General features: G+C 32.2%; 1 protein-coding gene across 6 annotated transcripts in view; it reads left to right on the top strand.

Moving 5' to 3' along the window:
- The window catches only part of LOC6044194 (lachesin), a 270727-nt gene that overhangs the window by 210751 nt on the left and 32513 nt on the right, over positions 1-27463 (top strand). For all 6 annotated transcript variants that reach the window (XM_038260583.1, XM_038260582.1, XM_038260584.1 and 3 more), the window contains 3 exons: positions 5866-5972; positions 6289-6496; positions 12177-12338. In XM_038260583.1, coding sequence (XP_038116511.1) covers positions 5866-5972; positions 6289-6496; positions 12177-12338 — 477 coding nt within the window. The remainder of the gene's footprint in view (positions 1-5865; positions 5973-6288; positions 6497-12176; positions 12339-27463) is intronic.

Below are 27463 nucleotides of genomic sequence, written 5' to 3'. Positions count from 1 at the left end.
GGATTTTGTGAATTTGGGAGTTTGGGAATTTAAGAATTTGGGAATTTGGGAATCTGTGAATTTGGGAATTTGGGATTTTGAAATTTGAGAATTTGGGAAATTAGGAATTTAGGAATTTGGGAATTTGTGAATTTGTGAATTCGGGAATTTAGTAATTGAAGAATTTTTGAATTTGGGAATTTAAGAAATTGGGAATTTGGGAATTTGAGAATTTAAGAATTTAGAAATTAGGGAATTTGGGAATTTGGGAATTAAGGAATTTGAGAATTTAGGAATTTGGACTTCAGGAATTTGGGAATTTGGGAATTTAGGAATTTGGGAATTAGGGGATTTGTTAATTTTGGAATTTGGGAATTTAAGAATTTGTGAATTTGGTAATTTGGAAATTTGGGAATTTGGGAATTTGGAAATCTCGGAATTTAGGAATGTGGAATTTGAAAATTTGGGAATTTGTGAATTAGTGAATTTGTTAATTTGGGAAGTTAGAATTTGGGAATTTGTGAATTTGTGATTCAGGAATTTGAGAATTTTGAATTTGGTAATTTGGGAATTTAAGAAATTGGGAATTTGGGAATTTGAGAATTTAAGAATTTGAGAATTTAGTAATTTGGGAATTTAGGAATTTGAGAATTAAGGAATTCAGGAATTTGGGAATTGGGGAATTTGGGAATTGGGGAATTTAGGAATTTGGGAATCGAGGAATTTGGGGATTTGTTAACTTTGGAATTTGGGAATTTAAGAATTTGTTAATTTGGGAATTTGTGAATTTGGAAATTTGAATTTGGAAATCTGGGAATTTAAGAATTTGAAATTTGAAAATTTGGGAATTGGAGAATTTGGGAATTAGTGAATTTGTTGATTTGGGAAGTTGGGAATTTAAGAATTTGAGAATTTTGGGAAATTTAGAATTACGGAATTTGGGAATTTGTGAATTTGGAAATTTTGGAATTTGGGAATTTAAGAATTTGAGAATTCGGGAATTGGGGAATTTGGGAATAAATGAATTTGCTTGTGAATTTGTTAATTTGGGAATTTGGGAATATGGGAATTTGGAAATTTGGGAATTTAAGAATTTGGGAATTTAAGAATTTTGGAATTTAAGAATTTGGGAATTAAGGAATTTAGGAATTTAGGAATTTAGGAATTTGGAAATTTGAGAATTTGGGTATTTTTAATTTTAGAATTTTAGTATTTTAGAATTTTTGAATTTTAGAATTTTTGAATTTTAGAATTTTAGAATTTTAGAATTTTAGAATTTTAGAATTTTAGAATTTTAGAATTTTAGAATTTTAGAATTTTAGAATTTTAGAATTTTAGAATTTTAGAATTTTAGAATTTTAGAATTTTAGAATTTAAAATTTTAGAATTTTAAATTTTAGAATTTTAGAATTTTAGAATTTTAGAATTTTAGAATTTTCAATTTTAGAATTTTAGAATTTTAGAATTTTAAATTTTAGAATTTTAGAATTTTAGAATTTTAGAATTTTAGAATTTTAGAATTTTAGAATTTTAAATTTTAAATTTTAGAATTTTAGAATTTTAAATTTTAGAATTTTAAATTTTAGAATTTTAGAATTTTAGAATTTTAAATTTTAAATTTTAAATTTTAGAATTTTAGAATTTTAGAATTTTAGAATTTTAGAATTTTAGAATTTTAGAATTTTAGAATTTTAGAATTTTTGAATTTTAGAGTTTTAGAAATTTAGAATTTAAGAGTTTTAGAAATTTAGAATTTAAGAGTTTTAGAATTTTAGTTTTATAGAATTTAGAAAATTTAGGGATTTCATAATTTATGTATTTCAGAATTTAAGAATTTTGCAATTGAGAATTTAAGGATTTTTAAATTTAGAATTTAAAAATTTAAATATTTAAGATTTCATGTATTTCAAAATTTTAGAATCTTGGCAATTCAGAATTTAAGGATTTAGGAATTTTGAAATTTCTTGAATTTAGAATTTTAGAATTTCCGTTGGTTTAGAGAATTTTGAATTATAAAATTTAGAATTTCAAAAATTTAGAATTTTAGTATCTTTGAATTTTTTTTTTTAATTTGAGAATTTAAAATTTTAAAATTTTAGAATTTAAAATTTTAGAATTTAAAATTTCAAAATTTTATGATTTTGTAATTATAGAATTTTAGAAATTGGAATTGCAGAATAATTAATTATTAAATTATTAAAGAAATTTAGAAGTGTTTTGTGGTGGTAGAGTGTAACAAAGTGAGTGTGGGTTTCCAGCGCCTTCCGCACGACCGAAGAGCTTGACCGAGATCGGTTCCAGGATGCCGACGGAGCTCGAGTTCGGTAGATACGTCTTATCGTCGAACAACCCAGACTGCTACGCTGATGTTGTTGGCCGCCCGGCTCGTCGTCGTGGTTCAATTCTGGTGGAAGAGGTCGGCGTCGGAGCCTGTGAATTTTGTGAGAATTTTTTCATTCAAATTTTATTAAGCTTCTCAGGGACGTACCTGCATCAGATTCGTAGCCAGCCTAATCGCTCAATGATGATTTTCTCCCGCTGCACAACCACATCTTCCTCGGTTTCCGGTGGTGGGTGAGGAGGAGGAGGAGGAGGAGGAGGAGGAGGAGGAGGAGGAGGAGGAGGAGGAGGAGATGATGATTTCCTCCCGCTGGACAACATCTTCCTCGGCGGCAGGATGAGGAGGAGGTTCCGGCGATGGACCGCTTTCCGTCTACTCGAGGGTGGTCGTTGGCAACGGTTCCGTCTTTCATTTAATGACTGGTCCTTTCGATCACTTGTCAGGCGGCGGTGCGGATCGACTTTGATTTTCGCGGACAGGTGATTTCGCCAAAGCCAAAGCACTTTAAATCTCGTCGGTTGACCGGAACGGTACCCTCCGGAACCTGTTTTCGGACACCGGCAACGTTTTTTTTTTCTCCCGAAACCAGAAAAACAAAACTTAACACAAACAAACTGTCACGACGTTTGGGATGACGTTTTGTTTTAGGCTGCGTTTTGACAGTTGTTACGCTCCGTAAAAGGGTGACGGAAAAAGTTGCGTTTTCGAAAACAAAAGTTTTCGAAATCGATGAGAATGTTTTCATTTTTGAAAACATTGTAAACGAAAATGAAAACAATCGATGTTAACGATTTTAAAACAATTTGTTTACGAATTTTCGGACAGGATTTCTATCCGTGTTCGGTTGACTTTCCAGAAAAAGTGCAAATGACTTGAAAAAAACTAAAGGGCGCTTCAAAATTGAGCCAATAAATTGGTGAAACTTGGTGAAAGCCCTATTTTGGTCAAAAATATTGTTTAACTTGAATATTTTTCCATATAAAAATAAATAAATTAGAGCAAACAGCTAAGTAGATGTCATCTACTCAAATCTACCCATAAGCACACCCCTGTAGCTATTGGCGTCACGAGCATTGAAAACTTTGAAAACGATATAAGCGATGGAAAGCTTAGAAAGCTTCTATTGGAATCCAATGAACTCTGTTAAATAAACTTACGAAATCACGACAAAATGAAGCCTAATTAAAGGCGATTTAAGGAGCACACGGGAAACAAATTGTTTGTAGCCGGAAGAATGTCCTAGGTCACAAAAGTTTTTGCATAAACACTGGACAGTTATGCAAAAACGGACAAAGCAAAAGAAACCGAAAAGCTACGATATCTTACATGTTGAAAGAACGTCGGTAGACAAGCTACTACAAACGAGTATAAGTCGAGCCAAAACATATGTGCGCCAGCATTCTCGCGCCAGTATTCGAAGCTCAACTTGACAACTTGTCGACATGGCGACATGGCGACGAAGCGTCGAAAATCAATTCAGTGTGATTTTTTAGCGATTATTCCGATTAATATTCATGCTGTATCATCTTATTTACGAAGATGAAAATGGCGTTCAGCCATAAAGTAAAACCTATAACATCATGATTCGAAATCCGGTCACTAGTAGCATGTCATTTTTTTAATAGCTGGCAAAAAATCATGTAATAAGTTGGAAATGTAGAAATATCATCAGAATGTAGTATAAACAATCAGTTTCAAGAAAATGCATGCAAAATATGTCTTTTGTAACAATTTTTCATCAGAATTTTAAAATTAAAATGACTTGTTGTGCTTCGAATTCCGGACACTGATAAAAACTGATTCGAAATCCGGACACTCGATTTTACTTATGAATCGCACAAATTTGGACTGAAATGTTAGTGAATGGCATTCTTTAGATCTCAAATAAGCTGTTAACATTAAAACAATCGATAGTTTATATTAAAATTTGCTAGAATTCAAGGAAATCAAAACCATAAATTTCTGCTTTGCCTTCCCGGTGCTTCGAACGCCTATGAAATATTTCAAGTGAAATGTTTCGCATTTTTGGTAAACTTACAATTATTTTATTTTATTTAATTGTTTTGGCATTCACTACAGCATTCAAAAAAACTTTAAATGAAGGTTGATGTTGGAATTCATCAAATAACTCAGTTTTGACACTCATAATGCGAACTTATAACCAAATAATAGATAAAACAAGATGAAGTGTCCGGGTTTCAAAGCGTACGGGAATTCGAATCATGACGTTACCTTTCTATAGTAAGAAAGGCAAAGAGTAAATCGTTCTAAAAATTGCTCGGGATTGCCGATCGATGTCAAATTTGTTTCAGATGCTCACTCATGGTCTGTACTTTGAATGAAGGAAGAAATTACAGATAAAATTAGAAACGAAAAATGTTGGCGAAGGGCCTTCACCTTTTTTAGGGATTTTTTTTCTGCAATCAAAAAAATCAAACCATCCACATTAACGACCCCCGGGTCTTTTGTGGTCTCAATTGCAAGTTTCTGCTCGAACCTAGGAGTCCGAAGGCTTGAATGGGGAGAGCACCCAAACCTCTTTCTACTCCAAGGAACCTTCCACCCCAGTGTTTGAACTGACGACCTTCGGATTGCGAGTCCAACCGCCACCAGCGATTCCACCGGAGTAGATGGATATTTCGAAATTTGAGCGGCAACTCGCCAGGTTCAGCACATTAGCTTTCATCTGCATTCAGAAGAATCAAAATCGGATTCAGGGGAGCTGAGAACGACGCGACACAAAATTTGGCAAAATTTTACCACACACAAACATCACTCGATCTCCACGGAATTTATTTTCTTAGACGAGTTCTGTCAAGATGAATCGATAGAGCGTCAAAAATCTATGCAGTGTGATTTTTTGGCGATTTTTCCGATTTAAATTCTTGCTGAATCGTCATATTTACGAACATGAAAATGATGTCCAGCCATAAAGTAAAACCTATACTTTTCTTTAGTAAGAAAGGCAAACAACGACTATATAATTGTCAACATAACCTAAAGTTCATCGGCCGATATTCCTTGTGGTTTTATTCCATGAAGAATAGTTGGGTTTCACGAAATAGAATATAGAGCTAATTTTGCTTCGACAAATGTACTTTACCTTTAACGAGGATAGGCAAGTTTAAGATTACCTCATTTCAGTCTTCTCTTCTATGAGGATTGATAGAAGCTTTAAAATAAGTTTAAAAACAGCAACTAAAATCATTTGCATACTGATGTTGATATCAACGGCAAAGCAGGTTAGTTTTTAATAACTCTTGATAAAAGCTCTTGATAGCCTCTTTAAAAGGTTCTACTTTTCTCTTATCTCAGGTTTAACGCTGATTTATTGTTGTTCTGGAGAAAAGCTGGCTTTATGATCATTTTGAGCTAAGATAACTTGAATGTCTCTTCAAGAAAAGAACAAAACATAAGTTGTTACTTGGGTGGTGAATAAATTTTAAAAATTATTTCCACTTATATCAATACACCGTGTTTAGGAAAAAATGTATGATAAGATTTTTCATCTAATGTTTTCATGCCTTTCATTCTTTCTATTCCAGTGTTCATGGACGAGCCCCGATTCGCCCAGCCCATCCCAAATGTGACAGTGGCAGTGGGTCGAGACGCAAATCTACCATGCGTGGTTGAACATCTCGGAACGTACAAAGTGAGTGTAACCTGCAACTAATTTATATCCCCACCAAACAGTTGTCATCACACATTATCCAAACACACTATGTGTAAACTATCGACAAACACCACAAACACGCTTCCAGACCACAATTATGACTGCGCTCTTGGGAAACCGCAATTAAGTTTCACACACCATCAAAGCATTCGCGTTTCGGCTTAATCGCCACATCGAACCGTTCCAAATAACTGCCCTGACCGCCGTGTAATTGCAAATAATTACGCTCACGCCCACGTGTAATCCACGATAATCCTCAAATCGAAATGTGGTCTCTCGTCTCGTCTGATTGCAGGTCGCCTGGATCCACATAGACCGGCAGATGATACTGACGATCCACCGGCACGTCATCTCGCGGATACCGCGGTACAGTGTCACCTACGACAACTCAAACACGTGGCTGCTGCACGTGAACCAGGCCCAGCAGGACGACCGGGGCTACTACATGTGCCAGGTCAACACGAACCCCATGATCAGCCAGGTTGGCTATCTGCAAGTAGTTGGTAAGTGGATTACGGTTGTGATGGGAAAATGGGAGGGCTCTTTTTGAACCATTAGGAATCGATTTGGTTTTTAAAATGTCAATTATTTTTCCGTAAATCAATTCCAAGAAAACAGTTCAGATTGAAGGTTGAATGATGATTTACTGCAATTGTAGAAGCTTATTGGTTGTGGTGTGGTGCTGTAAATCATATTAAATGTATCAATGTTGCTAACTTAGAATTCCTACAGATAAACCTGATTATGCTCAGCAAACCTCTCTGCCTCTCTCCCTCTCGACTGCTCCGTTTAATTATTCTCACAGTAGAATTTTGCTCCCTTCTCCGATGATGGGAAACTTTCCCCATCACGTGAAAATTTAATCATCCTCGTTACACTGATGCAAAATTACGGAAAACTCACTCCTGACACCATCCAGCTTATCCTCACATGATTAAACACCATAAAACGCATTTCGAAACCCCTTTTGCCCTCTCCGTCACTCTACTAAGGATGCTGGAGCACAATCCTGGACGTATTCTCCTTCCGTTTCTATTATTAGATTAAAAGATTGTTATATGTTTCCACACTTCCAGCAGCTCTCCGACTCCGGCTATGCTGTTGTAACAGTCGTGAGCCAGAGGAAAAGTTGGGGTGCAAATCTGATGTTGAAGGCTAGACCAAACGAGCCCTCTGTGAGAGTGAAAGAGAGTGCTAAGAGAAAAGTTTTCCCCTCTAACTTACTCGTTCTCGACGAAGTCGATCCAATTAGAAGTTGTATCGTTTATGCTGGCTGCAATCTGCTTCCACACCTCACCCCTTCCCGCCGTCACACGTGGCGAAACACGTGGCTCCAAACTCCCCACAGGAAGTGTCATGAGGACTGCTTCTGCTGGTTCCTAATGCTTTCAGCACACTCACGTACACATTCACAGTGGAGTTTGGTAAAGTTCGATATAAGAACATTATCCAATATGCTCAAGATGTTGCGGTATGCAAGAGGGCGAAAAGTGCACCCAAGATCTGCAAACACACGAACACACACAGAGGAACCCGGAAAAGTCTATTGTTTGCTAGTGTGGAATACATGAGAAGTAGTTCTTGTTCGAGCGTTGAGCTTGAAAGTGTGGATGGAAGTTCTAATTTGATAAACACCCAAAGAATGACTTAAGTTTTGAGACACTTTCGAAGCGAAGCTGTGCATTCAAGTGCATTTTGAAATGGAAGTTTTGCTTGGAGCTTGGGATGCTTGATTCTTGCACTTTGCATAATCCAATTTGAATGTCGATTGGATAAATCAAAGATGAGATTTATTTTGAAATGAATAGATTTAAAAAGAAGAGGCATAAAAAGAGGACAAATACAAAAATATCAGTTTTATTCAGTTTTTATAAAATTTAATCAGTTTTCAAAAGTAAAAAAATAACAAATTAACAAATTAACAAATTAACAAATTAACAAATTAACAAATTAACAAATTAACAAATTAACAAATTAACAAATTAACAAATTAACAAATTAACAAATTAACAAATTAACAAATTAACAAATTAACAAATTAACAAATTAACAAATTAACAAATTAACAAATTAACAAATTAACAAATTAACAAATTAACAAATTAACAAATTAACAAATTAACAAATTAACAAATTAACAAATTAACAAATTAACAAATTAACAAATTAACAAATTAACAAATTAACAAATTAACAAATTAACAAATTAACAAATTAATAAATTAACAAATTAACAAATTAACAAATTAACAAATTAACAAATTAACAAATTAACAAATTAACAAATTAACAAATTAACAAATTAACAAATTAACAAATTAACAAATTAACAAATTAACAAATTAACAAATTAACAAATTAACAAATTAACAAATTAACAAATTAACAAATTAACAAATTAACAAATTAACAAATTAACAAATTAACAAATTAACAAATTAACAAATTAACAAATTAACAAATTAACAAATTAACAAATTAACAAATTAACAAATTAACAAATTAACAAATTAACAAATTAACAAATTAACAAATTAACAAATTAACAAATTAACAAATTAACAAATTAACAAATTAACAAATTAACAAATTAACAAATTAACAAATTAACAAATTAACAAATTAACAAATTAACAAATTAACAAATTAACAAATTAACAAATTAACAAATTAACAAATTAACAAATTAACAAATTAACAAATTAACAAATTAACAAATTAACAAATTAACAAATTAACAAATTAACAAATTAACAAATTAACAAATTAACAAATTAACAAATTAACAAATTAACAAATTAACAAATTAACAAATTAACAAATTAACAAATTAACAAATTAACAAATTAACAAATTAACAAATTAACAAATTAACAAATTAACAAATTAACAAATTAACAAATTAACAAATTAACAAATTAACAAATCAACAAATTAACAAATTAACAAATTAACAAATTAACAAATTAACAAATTAACAAATTAACAAATTAACAAATTAACAAATTAACAAATTAACAAATTAACAAATTAACAAATTAACAAATTAACAAATTAACAAATTAACAAATTAACAAATTAACAAATTAACAAATTAACAAATTAACAAATTAACAAATTAACAAATTAACAAATTAACAAATTAACAAATTAACAAATTAACAAATTAACAAATTAACAAATTAACAAATTAACAAATTAACAAATTAACAAATTAACAAATTAACAAATTAACAAATTAACAAATTAACAAATTAACAAATTAACAAATTAACAAATTAACAAATTAACAAATTAACAAATTAACAAATTAACAAATTAACAAATTAACAAATTAACAAATTAACAAATTAACAAATTAACAAATTAACAAATTAACAAATTAACAAATTAACAAATTAACAAATTAACAAATTAACAAATTAACAAATTAACAAATTAACAAATTAACAAATTAACAAATTAACAAATTAACAAATTAACAAATTAACAAATTAACAAATTAACAAATTAACAAATTAACAAATTAACAAATTAACAAATTAACAAATTAACAAATTAACAAATTAACAAATTAACAAATTAACAAATTAACAAATTAACAAATTAACAAATTAACAAATTAACAAATTAACAAATTAACAAATTAACAAATTAACAAATTAACAAATTAACAAATTAACAAATTAACAAATTAACAAATTAACAAATTAACAAATTAACAAATTAACAAATTAACAAATTAACAAATTAACAAATTAACAAATTAACAAATTAACAAATTAACAAATTAACAAATTAACAAATTAACAAATTAACAAATTAACAAATTAACAAATTAACAAATTAACAAATTAACAAATTAACAAATTAACAAATTAACAAATTAACAAATTAACAAATTAACAAATTAACAAAATAACAAATTAACAAATTAACAAATTAACAAATTAACAAATTAACAAATTAACAAATTAACAAATTAACAAATTAACAAATTAACAAATTAACAAATTAACAAATTAACAAATTAACAAATTAACAAATTAACAAATTAACAAATTAACAAATTAACAAATTAACAAATTAACAAATTAACAAATTAACAAATTAACAAATTAACAAATTAACAAATTAACAAATTAACAAATTAACAAATTAACAAATTAACAAATTAACAAATTAACAAATTAACAAATTAACAAATTAACAAATTAACAAATTAACAAATTAACAAATTAACAAATTAACAAATTAACAAATTAACAAATTAACAAATTAACAAATTAACAAATTAACAAATTAACAAATTAACAAATTAACAAATTAACAAATTAACAAATTAACAAATCAACAAATTAACAAATTAACAAATTAACAAATTAACAAATTAACAAATTAACAAATTAACAAATTAACAAATTAACAAATTAACAAATTAACAAATTAACAAATTAACAAATTAACAAATTAACAAATTAACAAATTAACAAATTAACAAATTAACAAATTAACAAATTAACAAATTAACAAATTAACAAATTAACAAATTAACAAATTAACAAATTAACAAATTAACAAATTAACAAATTAACAAATTAACAAATTAACAAATTAACAAATTAACAAATTAACAAATTAACAAATTAACAAATTAACAAATTAACAAATTAACAAATTAACAAATTAACAAATTAACAAATTAACAAATTAACAAATTAACAAATTAACAAATTAACAAATTAACAAATTAACAAATTAACAAATTAACAAATTAACAAATTAACAAATTAACAAATTAACAAATTAACAAATTAACAAATTAACAAATTAACAAATTAACAAATTAACAAATTAACAAATTAACAAATTAACAAATTAACAAATTAACAAATTAACAAATTAACAAATTAACAAATTAACAAATTAACAAATTAACAAATTAACAAATTAACAAATTAACAAATTAACAAATTAACAAATTAACAAATTAACAAATTAACAAATTAACAAATTAACAAATTAACAAATTAACAAATTAACAAATTAACAAATTAACAAATTAACAAATTAACAAATTAACAAATTAACAAATTAACAAATTAACAAATTAACAAATTAACAAATTAACAAATTAACAAATTAACAAATTAACAAATTAACAAATTAACAAATTAACAAATTAACAAATAAACAAATTAAAAAATTAATTTATTAACAAATTAACAAATTAACAAATTGACAAATTGACAAATTAACTTAGCAACTGATCAATTAATCAACGAATACACCAATCAATCAATCAATGAATTAATCAACAACTTAATCAACTGATGAACTTATCCACTTATGATTACTAGAATGTTTTATGTCAAATTCACACTCACTTGATACTCACTGTTACTAAAACGGCTCATTACATAATCATAATCGAGTTGTTCCAATTTTCCACGTTTCAAGGTACACTCTAATTACACTCTCTCGCCAAAAGCTCCCGCAGAGATCAGTCGACTGGATCATTATTAATTGCGCATAATAATGACTAAATTATTCAATTCATTTAGCCAATTGAGCCTATCGCAGTTAACAACCGCGTGGGCGCGCCGGGATGCTGCAAAGAGAGCGAGTATAATATTCAACTTTATGGCAATTATCCAAGTGGCGCGCCGCCGCACACCGGTACTAAAGCAGTTAGCAGCCCAAATCATCATCGAAAACTTTCATCCAGAGCAGCCCAATTTGCGCCTCCCACCTCACTCTTAATTCAGTTATCGTCGCAGTGACGTGTTTTTCATTCCTCCCAGCTGTTGAATGGGAGGGCGATCGGTGAATTGGGCGGTAATTTTACGAAAATTTTGGCGAAATGGCTTTCAGGGTGGCCAAAAAGGAACGTTTGGCAGGGCCGTAATTGCTACCCCGGAAATCCTCCCCAATCGGGTCATTCGGATTAACGAGGCCAAAAAGGGGCAATCAGATGGATTAACTTTAACATGATAATGGGTTCGGTGTGTTTTTTTTTTTTTATTGAAGACCTGCCAATTTCGAGTGCAGTGGTTGACCTCTTTGAATCTTTGAATCTTTGAATCTTTGAATCTTTGAATCTTTGAATCTTTGAATCTTTGAATCTTTGAATCTTTGAATCTTTGAATCTCTGCAGCTCAAACTAATCTGTTCTTGTTTCAGTGCCTCCCAACATCCTGGACATCGAGAGCACGCCTTCGTCGGTGGCGGTGCGCGAGAACCAGAACATCAACATGACGTGCCGGGCCGACGGCTTCCCCACGCCCAAGATCATCTGGAGGCGCGAGGACGGCCAGAGCATCACCGTCGAGCGGAAAAAGAAAGGTATGAAGCTCGATGGATTTGTTAGATGACAACTTCAATATTAACATTTGGAAAAGTTTTTGCAAAGTTTGAAAATATTTAAAAATATTTTTCTTAAATGAATTAGAAACATATTTTAAAAAGTATTATTGAAAAATAGAGTTTACACATTTTAGACTCCAGTACAAGCTCTTTCGTCTGGATCATCAGTATTAAGTGTGTCCTTTAGGTCTCCCCCAGCGACACCTAGCCAAAGTGAGACTGCTGATGGGGAGTTATGTTGGGCAAAAACTACCCGTCTCTAGTGATGTCGTCTTCTGTGTAACATTTGCCTTGCAGCCTCCCCGGGGTTAGGCCATTATTTATTTTTTCATCCAACCTTTGCTGTGGTTCTTGCACGAAAGTTCCAAGAAAGCAAAAGTGCATTGCTAACTGCTAAACATTTTTTTCCATTCTATGATTGAAACATAGTATTAAATTCAAACAAAGAAATATAAATAATTGTAATACACCATTCGCACGGGCTCCTTAAGGTAAGGACATAATTATCCGTTCGACGCAGTGATGAGCGCAAAGGCAGATTTATCCATGATATGTCAGTCGAACAGCCTACAGGGGTAGCTTTGTTCAATGGTTAATGACAGACAGGCTATGATGACAACCGCAGATTTCTGCGTTCATCACTGCGTCGAACGGATAATCTTGTTCTTAACTTTATAGCCGGTTATAACCGTTTTAAAACCTCAACTGTCAAAATTGTATGAATTACACAACCTTTTATACATTTTAAACCCGGCTATAAGTCATCCGTGCGAATTTGGTAAATTAGTTTATCTGTCGAGTTACCTAGATTTTAAATAGGATGGAGTGTTGTTAACTTAAAATATGTGTAAGACAAATACAGCGGTTCTCTTGCTTTTTTTATCCATTCTTCGATGTCTAATAATCACGAAAATTATTCCACAATTTTATTTTCAATTAATTGGTATCAATGAATAAAAACATTGCTTAATCCACCAGAAGGTGGTTGCTGCCTTCCTCCTAAAACGCCTTGCAACCACACACTACGAAAGCTTTGGCTAACGCTTACAAGGTAAAGTCACCAAGCATCTGAGTGCTGCCATCTATGATAAATTTATTGGACCATTTGAAAGCGCTGAAGTGTTTGTGTGCATGCACTGAGCGGAAAGTTCCGACAGCTATCCGTCGGAGCTTTCAAATTATGTAAATAATGACCCTTTTTTGTATTAACCAGAACAGTTTTTCGAACATAACTTTCAAAGTACTGCACCAAACCGGATGGAATTAAAATAGACTTAAAGGACCTGAATACGAATCCAAAAACATAGATCCGGACAAAATCGGTCGAGCCAGTTCCGAGAAAAATCAGTGAGAAAAAAAATTCCACGTCTATCCACACGCACAGACATTTGCTCAGAATTTGATTCTGAGTCGGTATGTATACGTAAAGATATATCTTGGAGGCTTATTTAAAAAGTTAAATTTTTGAGTGATTTTATAGCCTTGCCTCAGTGAGGTGAGGAACACAGCAAAAAATCCGATGGTAAAATCGCATGCAATAGCATGCACATCACTTTTGTGAGAAAAAGCATGTAATATAGTATGAGAAAACGTGTACACAAAAAGCATGTACGAAAGAATCTGGTGAGAGACATTTCCAGATTACCAAGTCCACGCCCCATCCATCTCGGCTAACTCTTGTGATTGCTGGGTTTTAACGCCAATGTAGCTTTCCCCTACGCCGTATACTGTATTAATTGTATACTATGTATGGGGAACTTACAGCTACATCGGTATTGATCCAAACTAATTCACAGCGGCGAGGTAGTCGTGAAGGTTGGGGCGCGGACTTGGTAATCTGGAAATGACATTTACCAGTTGGTTGTTATTTTTGGGGTATTCCAAATATTTTTTTCTTTCGTACTTGTTTCTTATGTACACGTTTTCTCATAAAATATTACATGCTTTTTCTCACAAAGGTGATATATTGTGTATGCTTACCCTCTTGCCTAAACTATTTCTGTTTGTTATTTCACCTGGTAAAAAGTCACAAAAATCAATCTTTTTTTACAAGAACTAAAATTAAAACAAAGGAGTCAACTAAGAAAGCGAATTCTAACAAATTCGATTCAAACCCCCATAAATATTTTAAGACAAATGAGAAAAAAATCAAATTAACTTTAATTTTCAAAAACTGACATGTTTCAAAGAAAACAAGATCCAACAAAAATCCAAAAACTAAAAATTCTTTGAAAAATCTTTTCTTTTTTTCACGAGAAGCTCATTTTTTAAAATAAGAACAGAAATATTCCAGAATTCTTTAAATGATTTCAATGAAGTGTTCTTGCTTGAAAATGCTCGAAGCAATGCATAATCTTTAGCAGTTATCCAACAGCTCAAAATGTTTCAAAACAAGTCACTTCTGCAGTAGAAGATATGTCGGAAAACAGGTCGAGAATTCTGTGTTTTTCAGTATCCAGCGCATAAGGTAACTTTTTCAAATAAAATTTCGTAAAATTGCAATAACGGTCTCTGATTAGGCTCAACATTTTTCTGGCCAAAATAATTTAACCCGTATTTTTTATGGACCATTAGTGTGTCCTATCTTGTATTTCGGTGGCCTATTTAAGTCATTTTTGTGTATATGGAGCCAATTGTATTCGAAAATAACATTTGAGAAGGGTTTTTTTTTTAATATTTTTGTATTTTGTAATTTAAAAATTACTGTATCTCGAAGCCGTTGCATCGTATCAAAAAGTGGTCAATGACAAACTTGTAGGAAATTGGACGGGCTTTCTGAAAAAATACACTGAACAAAAAATACTCGCCACTTTTATGAGATTTTTGAGGTTAAACGTCAAATTTGAAGGTGATGTCACGATTTTTTTCGTTCAATTTTTTTGAGGAAATAGTCTAAGATATTAAAACAAAGACTCAAGAAAATGCAGGATGATATGCCTCTCTTGAAAAGATACACAAATCATTTACTAAAACTGCTTTTTTGAAAAGTGGTCTAAACGTCAAAATTTGTAAAAACCGATAGTGGGAATCTACAATTTTCAGACAATTTTACATAAAAGTCTCCATCACGGTCAATCGTTGTCCTATTTCTAATCCTTGGGAAGATACAGCAGTTTTAAAAATAAAAATATCGAAAAAATAGGTTTTTGGTGGTTTTTGGCAATTTCAACAAGACAGACTTGATTTTTCGGTCTCGTAAATTAATATTTTACCGGAAAGATCGTCCGATTTCCAAGTTTGCCTTTGACAGCTTTTCAATTGGATGTATGGGCTTACAGATATAAGTTTAATTACAGTGCTTGTAACTAAAAATTGAATTTTTTTTTCAGTGTGGTAGAAACCTGAATACTAAATAAGCTTACGCAAGTATTGAAACGAGTCAAACGAAAAAGCTGTCAAAGGCAAACTTATAGGAAATTGGACTATCTTTCCGGTAAAAATATTAATTTACGAGACTGATAAATCATGTCTGTCATATAAAAATGTCCAAAAGCCACCAAAAACCTATTTTTAACATTTTTTATTTTTAAAACCACTGTATCTTCTCAAGTATTGGAAATTAGACAATGGTTAATATGAAGACTTTTATGTAAAATTGTCTGGAAAATCGATTACCACTACCGGCTTTTAAAAAAATTGACGTTTCAACCACTTTTCAAATAAAAGTTTTAGTAAACGATTTTTGTATTTTTTTTAGGTGAGACATACCATTCTGCATTTTTCGTGAGCCCTTTTGCAACATCTTAGTCTATTTCTTCAAAAATTTTGAACGAAAAAAGTCGTGACATCAAAATTTGACGTATAAACTTAAATATTAAAAAATCTCATAAAAGTGTCATGTATTTTTCTTTCAGTGTTTTTTTTTTTTTTTCAAAAATCCCGTCCAATTTCCCACAAGTTTGTCATTGACCACTTTTTGATACGATGCAACGGCTTCGCGAAACAGTTATTTTTCAATTCCAAAATACAAAAGGGTAATTCTCTACCAACTCACACGAAGTCGGGAAAAGTTGCCCTGACCCCTCTTCGATTTGCGTGAAACTTTGTCCTAAGGGGTAACTTATGTCCTTGATCACGAATCCGAGGTCCGTTTTTTGATATCTCGTGACGGAGGGGCGGTACGACCCCTTCAATTTTTGAACATGCGAAAAAAGAGGTATTTTTCAATAATTTGCAGCCTGAAACGGTGATGAGATAGAAATTTGGTGTCAAAGGAACTTTTATGTAAAATTAGACGCCCGATTTTATGGCGTACTCAGAATTCCGAATAAACGTATTTTTCATCGAAAAAAACACTAAAAAAGTTTTAAAAATTCTCCCATTTTCCGTTACTCGACTGTAAAAAAAATTGGAACATGTCATTTTATGGGAAATTTAATGTACTTTTCAAATCTACATTGACCCAGAAGGGTCATTTTTCATTTAGAACAAAATTTTTCATTTTAAAATTTCGTGTTTTTTCTAACTTTGCAGGATTATTTTTTAGAGTATAACAATATTACAAAAATGTAGAACAGACAATTACAAAAATTTTGATATATAGACATAAGGGGTTTGCTTATAAACATCACGAGTTATCGCGATTTTAGGAAAAAAAGTTTTAAAAAAGTTACTTTTTGCGTTTCTCTTTGTTTCGTCGTCCGTGTCTGTCGCGGGTGACCATGAACGGCCATGATCGATGACGACCAACTTTTTCAAAACTTTTTTTTCGTAAAATCACGATAACTCGTGATGTTTGTAAGCAAACCCCTTATGTCTATATATCAAAATTTTTGTAATTGTCTGCTCTACAACTTTGTAGAACATTGTTACACTCTAAAAAATAACCCTGCAAAGTTAGAAAAACACGAAATTTTAAAATGAAAAATTTTGTTCTAAATGAAAAAATGACCCTTCTGGGTCAATGTAGATTCGAAAAGTACATTAAATTTCCCATAAAATGACATGTTCCAAAAAATTTTACAGTCGAGTAACGGAAAATGGGAGAATTTTTAAAACGTTTTTAGTGTGTTTTTTTTTCGATGAAAAATACGTTTTTTTCGAAAGTCTGAGTACGCCATCAAATCGGGCGTCTAATTTTACATAAAAGTCCCTTTGACACCAAATTTCTATCTCATCACCGTTTCAGGCTGAAAATTATTGAAAAATACCTCTTTTTCGCATGTTCAAAAATGGAAGGGGTCGTACCGCCCCTCCGTCACGAGATATCAAAAAACGGACCTCGGATTCGTGATCAAGGACAAAAGTTACCACTTAGGACAAAGTTTCACGCAAATCGAAGAGGGGTCAGGGCAACTGCTGTGTGAGTTGGCGGAGAATTACCCAAAAATATTTAAATAACTTACGCCCTACTCAAATGTTATTTTCGAGTAGGGACCATCCATAAACCACGTGGACACTTTAGAGGAGAGGGGAGGGGGTGTATGTGAGTTGTCCACGATCCATACAAAATAGTTTTTTTTTGTATGGACAATTGTCCACGCGTGGGGGTAGGGGGGAGGGGTAACAGATTCCCAAAAAAGTGTCCACGTGGTTTGTGGATGGTCCCGTACAATTGACTCCATATACACACAAATGGCTAAAAAGTTTAATTGAAATCGGAGAGGGTCGGGTACAAAAATTCCAGAACAAACAAACAAAATCCTGATTTCAGCTGGAATTGGTCCATAAATGCTTGAATTCCTGTTGAGAACCCCTGTCGTAGAATAACCGTGTGATCCCAACAACATCACCATCATCAGCATCCTAACACAACTCTCGTTGTGATGTGTGTGCTTCTGCCCTCCAACACGGAGAGACCGTGCCCAGAAATTTTAACAATTAAAATTGTTGATTTTACTTTCGTAAATTTTAACAAAAACGTACTTGTCACTGCCAATTTTCAGTTAAATTTACCAAAATTTAGTATTAATTTAATAACCTGTTTGTTGAAAATGCTAAAGGCAAAAGCTAACAGATTTCCCGAACTCGAATGAACGTGCTCGACTGTTAGCATTGGTTTTAGGAAAATCAAAAATTTTGTTGGTTGAATATAATTAACAATTGGTTGAATATTTAAAAGATGAACTTGGGTTTGTTTACGTCTGTCATTTGAAGTCAGGATTCGAACGAGAGCGGTCGATTTGTTGAGTTTGTGTTGTTAATTATGAAGTGAGAGGATGTGAAAGGTGAAAATTACACTATTTAGCTAATGTTGAAGTGGTAAATCAAAGTGTTGCAACTGGGGAGCTGGAATTGGTGAGTAGGTTTGTTGATGACTTCTTTGCAGGTGATAAACTATGAAGAGCAAGAGGACGACCTTCGCCATGAGGACCTCCAATGCGAGTGAGTTGAACACGTTATAAGAATGTTTGAAGGAAAGAGAGGGAAGTAGAAGGGAGATGCGGGCCAACTCTTAACGGATAGAGCAGCCCGGGCAAATTTAACAAAATGTTGGTTAATCCAAGTAAGTTTGGGTTTATTATTGCACAATAATTTATCTAATGTGATTCTTATTAGAAAACTGAATAATTAAAAAGCTTCGTGCTTACGACGGATAAAACCATTATTTTTTTCAGAATCATCAATTATTAAATACATAGAAATGCCATATGTACGCAACGCAAAATAGAGATGAAGTAAAATATAAAAAAAAATAAAAATATATAAAAGAAGATAATTATTATCTTGAAAGTTTTGTTGCAATATGACTGCTCAATAAACTGGTAAGTAAAACTCAAAATATTTTTTCAGGAACCGGAGTACGTTGAATAAATTGAATCAAATGCAATGAAAGTTTGTTGCTAAAAGTAATTGTTAAATTAATGCAACCTGGTAATTGGCATTATTGATAATTCTTCTTTCTTCAATATAATTTCATTTATTTACGTTCCTTTTTTCAGTTTATAGCCGAAATTAAGAATTTTGTATTAAATTACTAATACATTTCACATGTCTATTTGCAGCAAAAGGTTCACTTTAATGAAAATTCTGTGTCCAACCACATGAAAAATAACTAAACCTGAGACCATTGTTGATGATGATGACGTATCGGATGATTTCACAGTGATGGTAAGTGGATACAACACTTAATTTTATACAACATAATAAAAATATAAGCTTAAAACTTGGTGAAAATTTTGCTCGATTTCTATTTTTCAGGAATTCATGTTAAATTAAACATCTTTTTTAAATATGTTGAACAAAATTTGTAATATGCTTTTTCATTATTTTTAGTTCAATGCAACGTAATTTTTTAAAACATTAATCAAACTTTACATGTTTTATAACAACAGTTAAAAAAAAGTTTTGTTTTGATGCTCTTTAACAGTAACTTAACAACTTCATGCAAAAAAAAAAAAAAAAAAACAAATTAGTACAAAACGTTGAATTTTTAGGCAGAATAAATGCGAAAATAAAAACACTCAGCACTCATTTGTGAGGCATTATTACAAAATTTAATGCAAATTCAATAAAAATATTGCTAACAACAGTTAATTATTGACTGCATGTACGAATATTTTTCTGTATTCAAGTAAGACAATAGTTAAAATATAGCTAGAAATTAGGCCCAGCCTATATCGTTAGATAATTGAAGAAAATATATATCAACAATTACATAAATTATGTCTAATTAAGAAATGTTTTGTTATAAAACACTAATAATTTGCTGCATGCAAAAATATTTCGGTTGATACAACGAAAAAAAATTGTTGAAAAATAGTTGAAAAACATTTCCCAGCCAGTTTTTAACAGAATATTCCACAATATTTCAGCTGAAAACAAGAAATTTTTAGCTAATTTTCTGAAAAAAAAAATTCTAGCAGTCGACTGCTAGAATTTTTTTCGGCCATTTAACCAACAAAAATGGCAATTCCAAGTATTTTTTTAGTTAATTTTAACTACCGGTGGTTAGCAATTTCGGGTTAACAAAATCAACAATCGATTGTTGAAAAAAAGCTGTGTAAAAAATTAACCCATACTTTTAGTTAAATTAACTAAGATTTTCTTAGATTTGCTCCGGCCGGTCTCTCCGTGAAGTCTTAGCATATCGCATCGTTCCGCCACGGATCCTGCACGAAAACGAAGATAAATCGATTTTTGATTGTTTCAGGATGGCAAGGACACTAAAGGACAAGTTCGCTGCTCCACGCCACGCCATTCGCCTGTCATAAATGTGTGATTTTGGGTGGGCTGGGTGGCTATCCCCGAAAGTCAGCAAGAAACAAGTTCAAAAAGTCAGGAGCATTGCACTCCCAAATTGCTTCTGCAGGCCCAGGATGCCTCCTGGCAGTCCTTCAACTCCTCCTGTATGGTGGGTGTAGAGGAAGATTGATGCTGTTGTTTCGGCGGAGAAAAGTGCCACTGCTTGTACTCTGGATGGCAGGAGGGATGGAGATACAACTTGATAGAAAAGTTCATTAAGTCGAACATTTGGGCAATGTTGGGCAGAGTCCTGGCTGGTTGTTTGTAGATGGTGTTAGGTCACCGACATAGGATCGTCGTAAGGGCTGACATGTTTTTGTAGCATGATTGAGCGAAAAATATTGTGTTTTTCAAAGAATGATGACCTCCACTTGTGAAAAGCAAGATAAAATTACCTTTTAAGTAGTCATTAGTTTCTTTAGTTGCAAGAGAGAGATTGTTTCCTACCTACATCAACTACCTCCTCTAAGGACAGCATGGACATTTTAAAAAAGGCAAAAGAAAAAGATTCAATCGCCATAAAGCCGTCAAGATGAACAACAATCTCGTGTAAGCAACATGCATCAAATGGTCCAGAAATATCGCTAAACGATGAAAACAGCAACTTTCCAACCTAGCAAAGAAGCAAAGCAACAAAAAAATAAAGAATTCTTGCCCTCGTGGAACATGGCGTTCTAACATTAATCTCTCAACTGACAAACTTACGTCCGTCCAACTTTTCTCATTAAATATTTTATGACTCGCTGGGTCGGCACCCAGAACGATCTCTAAACCCTTTCCCCCTCCCCATGCAGGCCAAGGTGGCTCTGACCGTTACGGCCGGGTGCAATTTTTCAAAAATTAATTGAAAACAATTCAGCTTTGCAGCAATTGGAAAGTAATTAAAACTGAACGAGAGAACCCCGAGACCGCCCCCCTTGTTGGCCAGATGGGAGGGAGGAAAAACGAGTAGAAAAAAAATCCGGCGAGGAAATCGGTGAGGAAATTCCAGAAAAAGATGCCAACATTTTAGCTCACCCTTCTTGCCGTCTGCCCGCATATTATGATCGTTTTGCCGATGAACATAGTGTAAAAAGTTGTGGGGAGCAAAATTGTAGCATCGAAACCGCCCCCAACATTATTGCTGCCACGTGAGCGTGTGTGTGTGTGTGCCGTTTTGGTAGAGGATGGAGTGCCACCACCATCCCACAACCCGGTGTCCCGATAGCATGCATTTGCGAAAAGTTGGAAAAATATTTTCAAATTGCTGCTGCTGCTGCTGGTTGGTTTTTCCACGTGGCGAGACAGAATGGCAGCAGAATGTAAAGCCTGGTATTAGTTGTTGAATTTGATAGAAAGAAATTGATTATTTGCAGCTATTTTAGAGTGAAAATAATATAAAATCAGTTCATTTATGATAACCTGAAGCATTCTTTGAATCTAACTAGGTAATTTTATTTCGTTTTCGTTTTTGTTTATGTATATTTTTATTATGTATTTCTAGATAGAAAAAAACATCCACCAGAAAAACGGAAATGGATTTTATTTATATTATTTGATTTGATTCAAACTTTGTGTCACTAAAAGAGCAATTTTGTTTCATTGATTCACCCATGCAAGGATCCATGCAATTTTTGAGACCATATTCATATGATTATTTTTTTTTAAACAAGAAAAATCCCAAAATTACTTTTAATTTCAATATGTTTTGTTTTAGGGGACAACATCCCGCAACTTTTGGGCCATAGAGAAGTATGGACAAACATTTTGCCACCAAATTCTGAGTTTTTTAAACAATTGTGTTTATTTGAAAACATAAAATAAAAATCGAGATTTAATTTGCAAAAGGTCTCATAGGTTGTTTTCAAAATTTACACTGGCAATATTTGTCGAAAAGTTTTTTCGACTCCAGATTTCAATGTAAAATCCAATTTGCATTCGAAAAGAACTTTACAGACTTGTTGATGAAGTGCACCGTTTTCAGGATGCATATAGTCAAGTAAGTTCCATTTTGACTGAGTACTTCCAGTTTTTCGAAAGTGTCCATTCTTGACAACATTTTTTTCAAAAAGTTCAGAAAATTTCAAATAAAAGTACCAAAAATTGAGGATTGCTCTATTTACTGAAATACCGCAAAAATTAAAAGAAAAAGGAATAAGAAAATTGATGATTTAAAGTCTAATCCAAACATTTTCACATTTTCTAATGTCAATATCTCAGCAAGAGATTTTAGATTTTGAAAAATTAAACATTTCTGGAATTTTATGATTTGTTTCGAAAAAAAACTACACTCATACCCCGATGGTTTGACACCAACTGTTGTCAAACGAACGGGGTCACTTTGTAGTTTGACATCCGTGTAAAACGCGGAGTTCACATACACTACCAAACGTTTGTCTTGATAGTGTGCGTGAGCACCGTGTATAAAGTGACAGTTCGTCACTTTTTAGTTTGAATTTGTCACACCAACGGGGTACACACTAAAAAGTGTCAAACTAGAAAGTGATCAACCACCGGGGGTTGAGTGTATTAAGAAAATGTTGGCATCAAGACTAACATTTGAAATTGGCGTAATATTGAATAATTGGTCCTTACGGATTGAAGTGGAAATCAAAACAAAAGTTTTAATTTTAAATTATAAAAAATAAATCGATCAACTAATATCACAAAACGCTGTACCGTATTCTGGGGTAAATCGGGACTACAGTCTGAATAGGGACAGCAGTTTTTAGAACACTTAAAGCTTTAAAATTTGGAAATGGATGTACACAGCATATCATCGCATAACAGTCTGCACCACGCTGTAGGGGGTGCCACAATGGTCAATTCAATATTTCAAGACAATTTGATTGTTGCCCTTTACAACCAAAAATATCAAAGAACGAAAAAAAATCCACACATTATTTAGCACTAATCACTCCACAAAATGACGCTGAAAACACGAAAAAGCCTGTTCGGCAGCCGCATGGCTTCGTTTCCCAGAATCGACTCATTTTCAAAATATCAATGAATTTATGGAAAAAAAAACATTCTGTTTCACATATTTTTGATCCCAAAATCCTTTTTGATGTTTTCTACATTTTTTCCGACAGCAAAAAAGCTTAGACTTATTTATTTGGCCCACAGTGATTTTTAAGAGAAATAAATGTTGCAATGGCAGTAAAGTACTAAAAATTACAAATCGACGTCGTCGTGCTATCTTGTCGCACCCGCCATTTTGACGTTCTGAGAAAAACGCGTTTTAATGTTTGACCTTGAATATTCAAAAACGAGAGCACGCAATGCAAACAATAACAAACACGTTTTGTTTGGCTCACCATTCTGTGCATTGTCCCAAAGTTTGGTTGAAGTTGGTTGCTGGAGTCCCGAGTTATAATTACAAATGTTTACGGTAGTCTAGCTTGTACGTGCGACAAACGCATCCTGACTTTCCTGGCCTGAATTCCCTTTGGCCTTTTGTCGCACTTACATCAATTTTCATGGAGTGACAAGATAGCACGACAAAATTGAAACTACTTTCATATGTAAAGTGACAAAAATGCACGGAGTTTTTTCGGTTTTTGTTGAATATCTCAGGATTGAAATCGAATTTTGGGGATCTGTGAAGGTCAAAAGGTGAGGCATTGTGAGCTGCACAAAATGGTGTTCTTAACTCAAAATGCCCAAAATGCACGTACGACAAGTTAGCACGATGGCGACGAAATGCTTAAACTCACGATGAAGAAGAAATTCAATAAGATTTTATATTCTAATCAAAATCGTATTTATACGCTTTTAATTTTTTTTAGTTGTTCGACCACATTAAAAGATGACAAATCAGAATAAACTCCATGGTTTTTATTCATATGAGCAGTTCTCTACGGAATCGGTCTTTTTTCTTTAATTTTAATTTTGTATTTTTTAATCCGGCTGAAACTTTTTTGGTGCCTTCGGTATGCCCAAAGAAGCCATTTTGCATCATTATTTTGTCCATATAATTTTCCTTACAAATTTCGCAGCTGTCCATACAAAAATGATATGTGAAAATTCAAAAATCTGTATCTTTTGAAGGAATTTTTTGATCGATTTGGTGTCTTGGGCAAAGTTGTAGTTATGGATTTGGACTGCACTGAAAAAAAATGATACACGGTAAAAAAAATTTCGTGATTTTTTACTTCAATTTTTGTCATTAAAACTTGATTTGCAAAAACACTATTTTTATTTTTTTTTACTTTTTGATATGTTTTAGAGGATATCAAGTGCCAACTTTTCAGAAATTTCCAGAATGGGCAAAAAATCTTTGACCGAGTTATGATTTTTTGGATTTTCAAAAAAATTAAATATTGGTCGCAAAAATTTTTCAATTTAATTTTTCGATGTAAAATTGAATTTGCAAAGTACTTTAGTAAATTTTTGATAAAGTGCACCGTTTTCAAGTAATAGCCATTTTTATGTAACTTTTTTCAAAATAGTCGCAGTTATTGATTTTTAAAAATAGTGCCCATGTTTACCCACTTTAAAAAAAAAATATTTGAAAATCTTAGAAAATTCTCTATATTTTGCTTTTTTGGACTTTGTTGATACGACCTTTAGTTGCTGAGATATTGCCATGCAAAGGTTTAAAAACAAGAAAATTGATGTTTTATAAGTCTCACCCAAAAAACCCACAATTTTCTAATGTCGATATCTCAGCAACTAATGGTTCGATTTACAATGTTAAAATATGAAACATTCGTGAAAAATATTTTTAAATTTTTTGAATCAAGACTAACATTTCAAAAGGGTCAAACATTCAATTATTTTGATATGTTAGCCCTGATTCAAAATTTTTGAAAATATTTTTTTCGAAAAGATCGGAAAATTTCACGAATGTTTCATATTTTTTTATTTATTTTTTGTTCATATAAAAAACATAAAAAAGTGTGTTTTTGCAAATCAAGTTTTAGTTAAAAAAAAGTTAAATAAAAAATCCCCAATTTTTTTTTACCCCGTATCATTTTTTTTTCAGTGTAGTGGTTATCCATACCTACAACTTTGCCGAAGACACCAAATCGATCAAAAAATTCCGTCAAAAGATACAGATTTTTGAATTTTTACAAATCATTTTTGTATGGATAGCTGCCAAATTTGCATGGAAAATTATATGGACAAAATAATGATGCAAAAAGGCTTCTTTGGGCATACCAAAGACCCAAAAAAGTTTCAGGCGGATAAAAAAAAATACAAAAAAAAAATCGAATGACCGAAATTTCAGAGAATTGCTCATATTTTAAAAAAATTCGACTGGAGCATCACTGTTAGCTTCACATTTGTATTTTCTTTTATTTTTATTTTTTTACAACACTGTTTTAAATCCAACCAAACCCATTAAATCATTAACTTTGCAAAACGAATCGATCAGGAAAAAGAAGGATTTACTTATATTTTCACAAAACATTTTTTTATAAAGAACCATTCTACGCCAACACACACATCAGTTACTCCGGCATAAATGAAAATTTTCTGAAATCTGAACGGTAAATCCAAACGAGGTAAAATTTGTTTCAGAACCTCGATTATGGTCTAGATTATGATATGGAGAAAAAAATATATATAAAATGCCAAAGGAACAGTTTTGGAATTTGGTGAAAAATTTGCTTTTTCCTTTTTTATGGGTTTTTCCCCTAATCAGTAAATAAGTCCAACAGTTGTAAATCAAGAACCACATTACCAACATGGTTGAAAATTTGGGAGGATGTAGGGCTCGAAAAATGCATTTTTTTTTTGGATAAATACACGATTTTAATATTTTAATATTCGACTGAATTTTCATTTGAAACCGAGTCCCGTAAAAACATGGATAAATTTAAATTTGGTATGGAACTGGTTCAGGTTCAGCACATCCCCTTTCAAATGCACCCAAGAGAGCTTAAATCCATAATATGGTCTCTGAGAAACCCCCTGCGACAAATTTGAGCCTTTTTTTACCACACACGGACGCCACGCGTGCTCTATGGTAAATTGATCCCCAAAAGTAGAATATTAGAGATAGACCAAATCGATCGTCCATGATTTTTTGCATTTTTTCATTTTTTTTTCGAGAAATGATTTGATAACGAATCTTGATTTTGAGTCGGGATTATGGGATTATGGGATTATGCAAATTCGAACATTACATTAGTTTTTTTTTTATAAAATAAAATGTGCCATTTTTTTACAGTGGAATATTTAAAAATTGCAGAGTTTTGGAACCTATTTTTGTATTTTTATTGATGAAAAAAAGATTTTTATGAATTCTCAGTACGCCATCAAATTATCCAATTTTACATAAAAGTCCCTTTGACATCAAATTGTTTAACCATGACCATTTCGGGCTGCAAATAATTGAAAACACGTCTTTTTTCGAATGTTCATAAATGTAAGGGGTTGTACCACCCCTCCGTCACGAAATCGATGTCGGAAAATTGAACTTGGATTCGTGATCAGGGACAAAAATTACCCCTTCAGATAAAATTTCACACAAATCGAAGAGGGGTCCGGGCAACTTTTTCCGATTTCGTGTGAGTTGGCGGAGAATTATCCACAAGGGACATTTTTGTGACCAGGGGCTGTTTATTTATTTCAAATGTCCTAATTCCAAGGTGGTCAAACTTTATGCACAAAATCACAAACCAAATGGATAGAAAAACTTTTGCTTTTCCTACTCGCCCCACCTCGAATGTATGGAAAATTATTGTGTTTTGTTGTGCTCCGAAAAATAGAATGCATGCCCGTGTGAGATACTGTCTGGCTGTTTTTGTAACAGTATGTATGTGTGTGTGTGTGTGCTCGGGGTGGAAAATTGCTCCTCGCGGTATGTTAGTTGTTGCCACTGTACAGACTCGTTGTGTGTATCTGTAAACTATTGTTAGTTCTTCTGTGTACCGAGAGAGAGCACACGGGTCGGCTGTCTTCGGTGTGCCGTAAATTGTAATAATAGTGAG

Source organism: Culex quinquefasciatus, chromosome 3 (genome assembly GCF_015732765.1).
Source record: "Culex quinquefasciatus strain JHB chromosome 3, VPISU_Cqui_1.0_pri_paternal, whole genome shotgun sequence".
NCBI lineage: Eukaryota > Metazoa > Arthropoda > Insecta > Diptera > Culicidae > Culex > Culex quinquefasciatus.
Note: the sequence above shows the minus strand (reverse complement) of the source record. Positions and strands in the feature narration are given on the sequence as shown.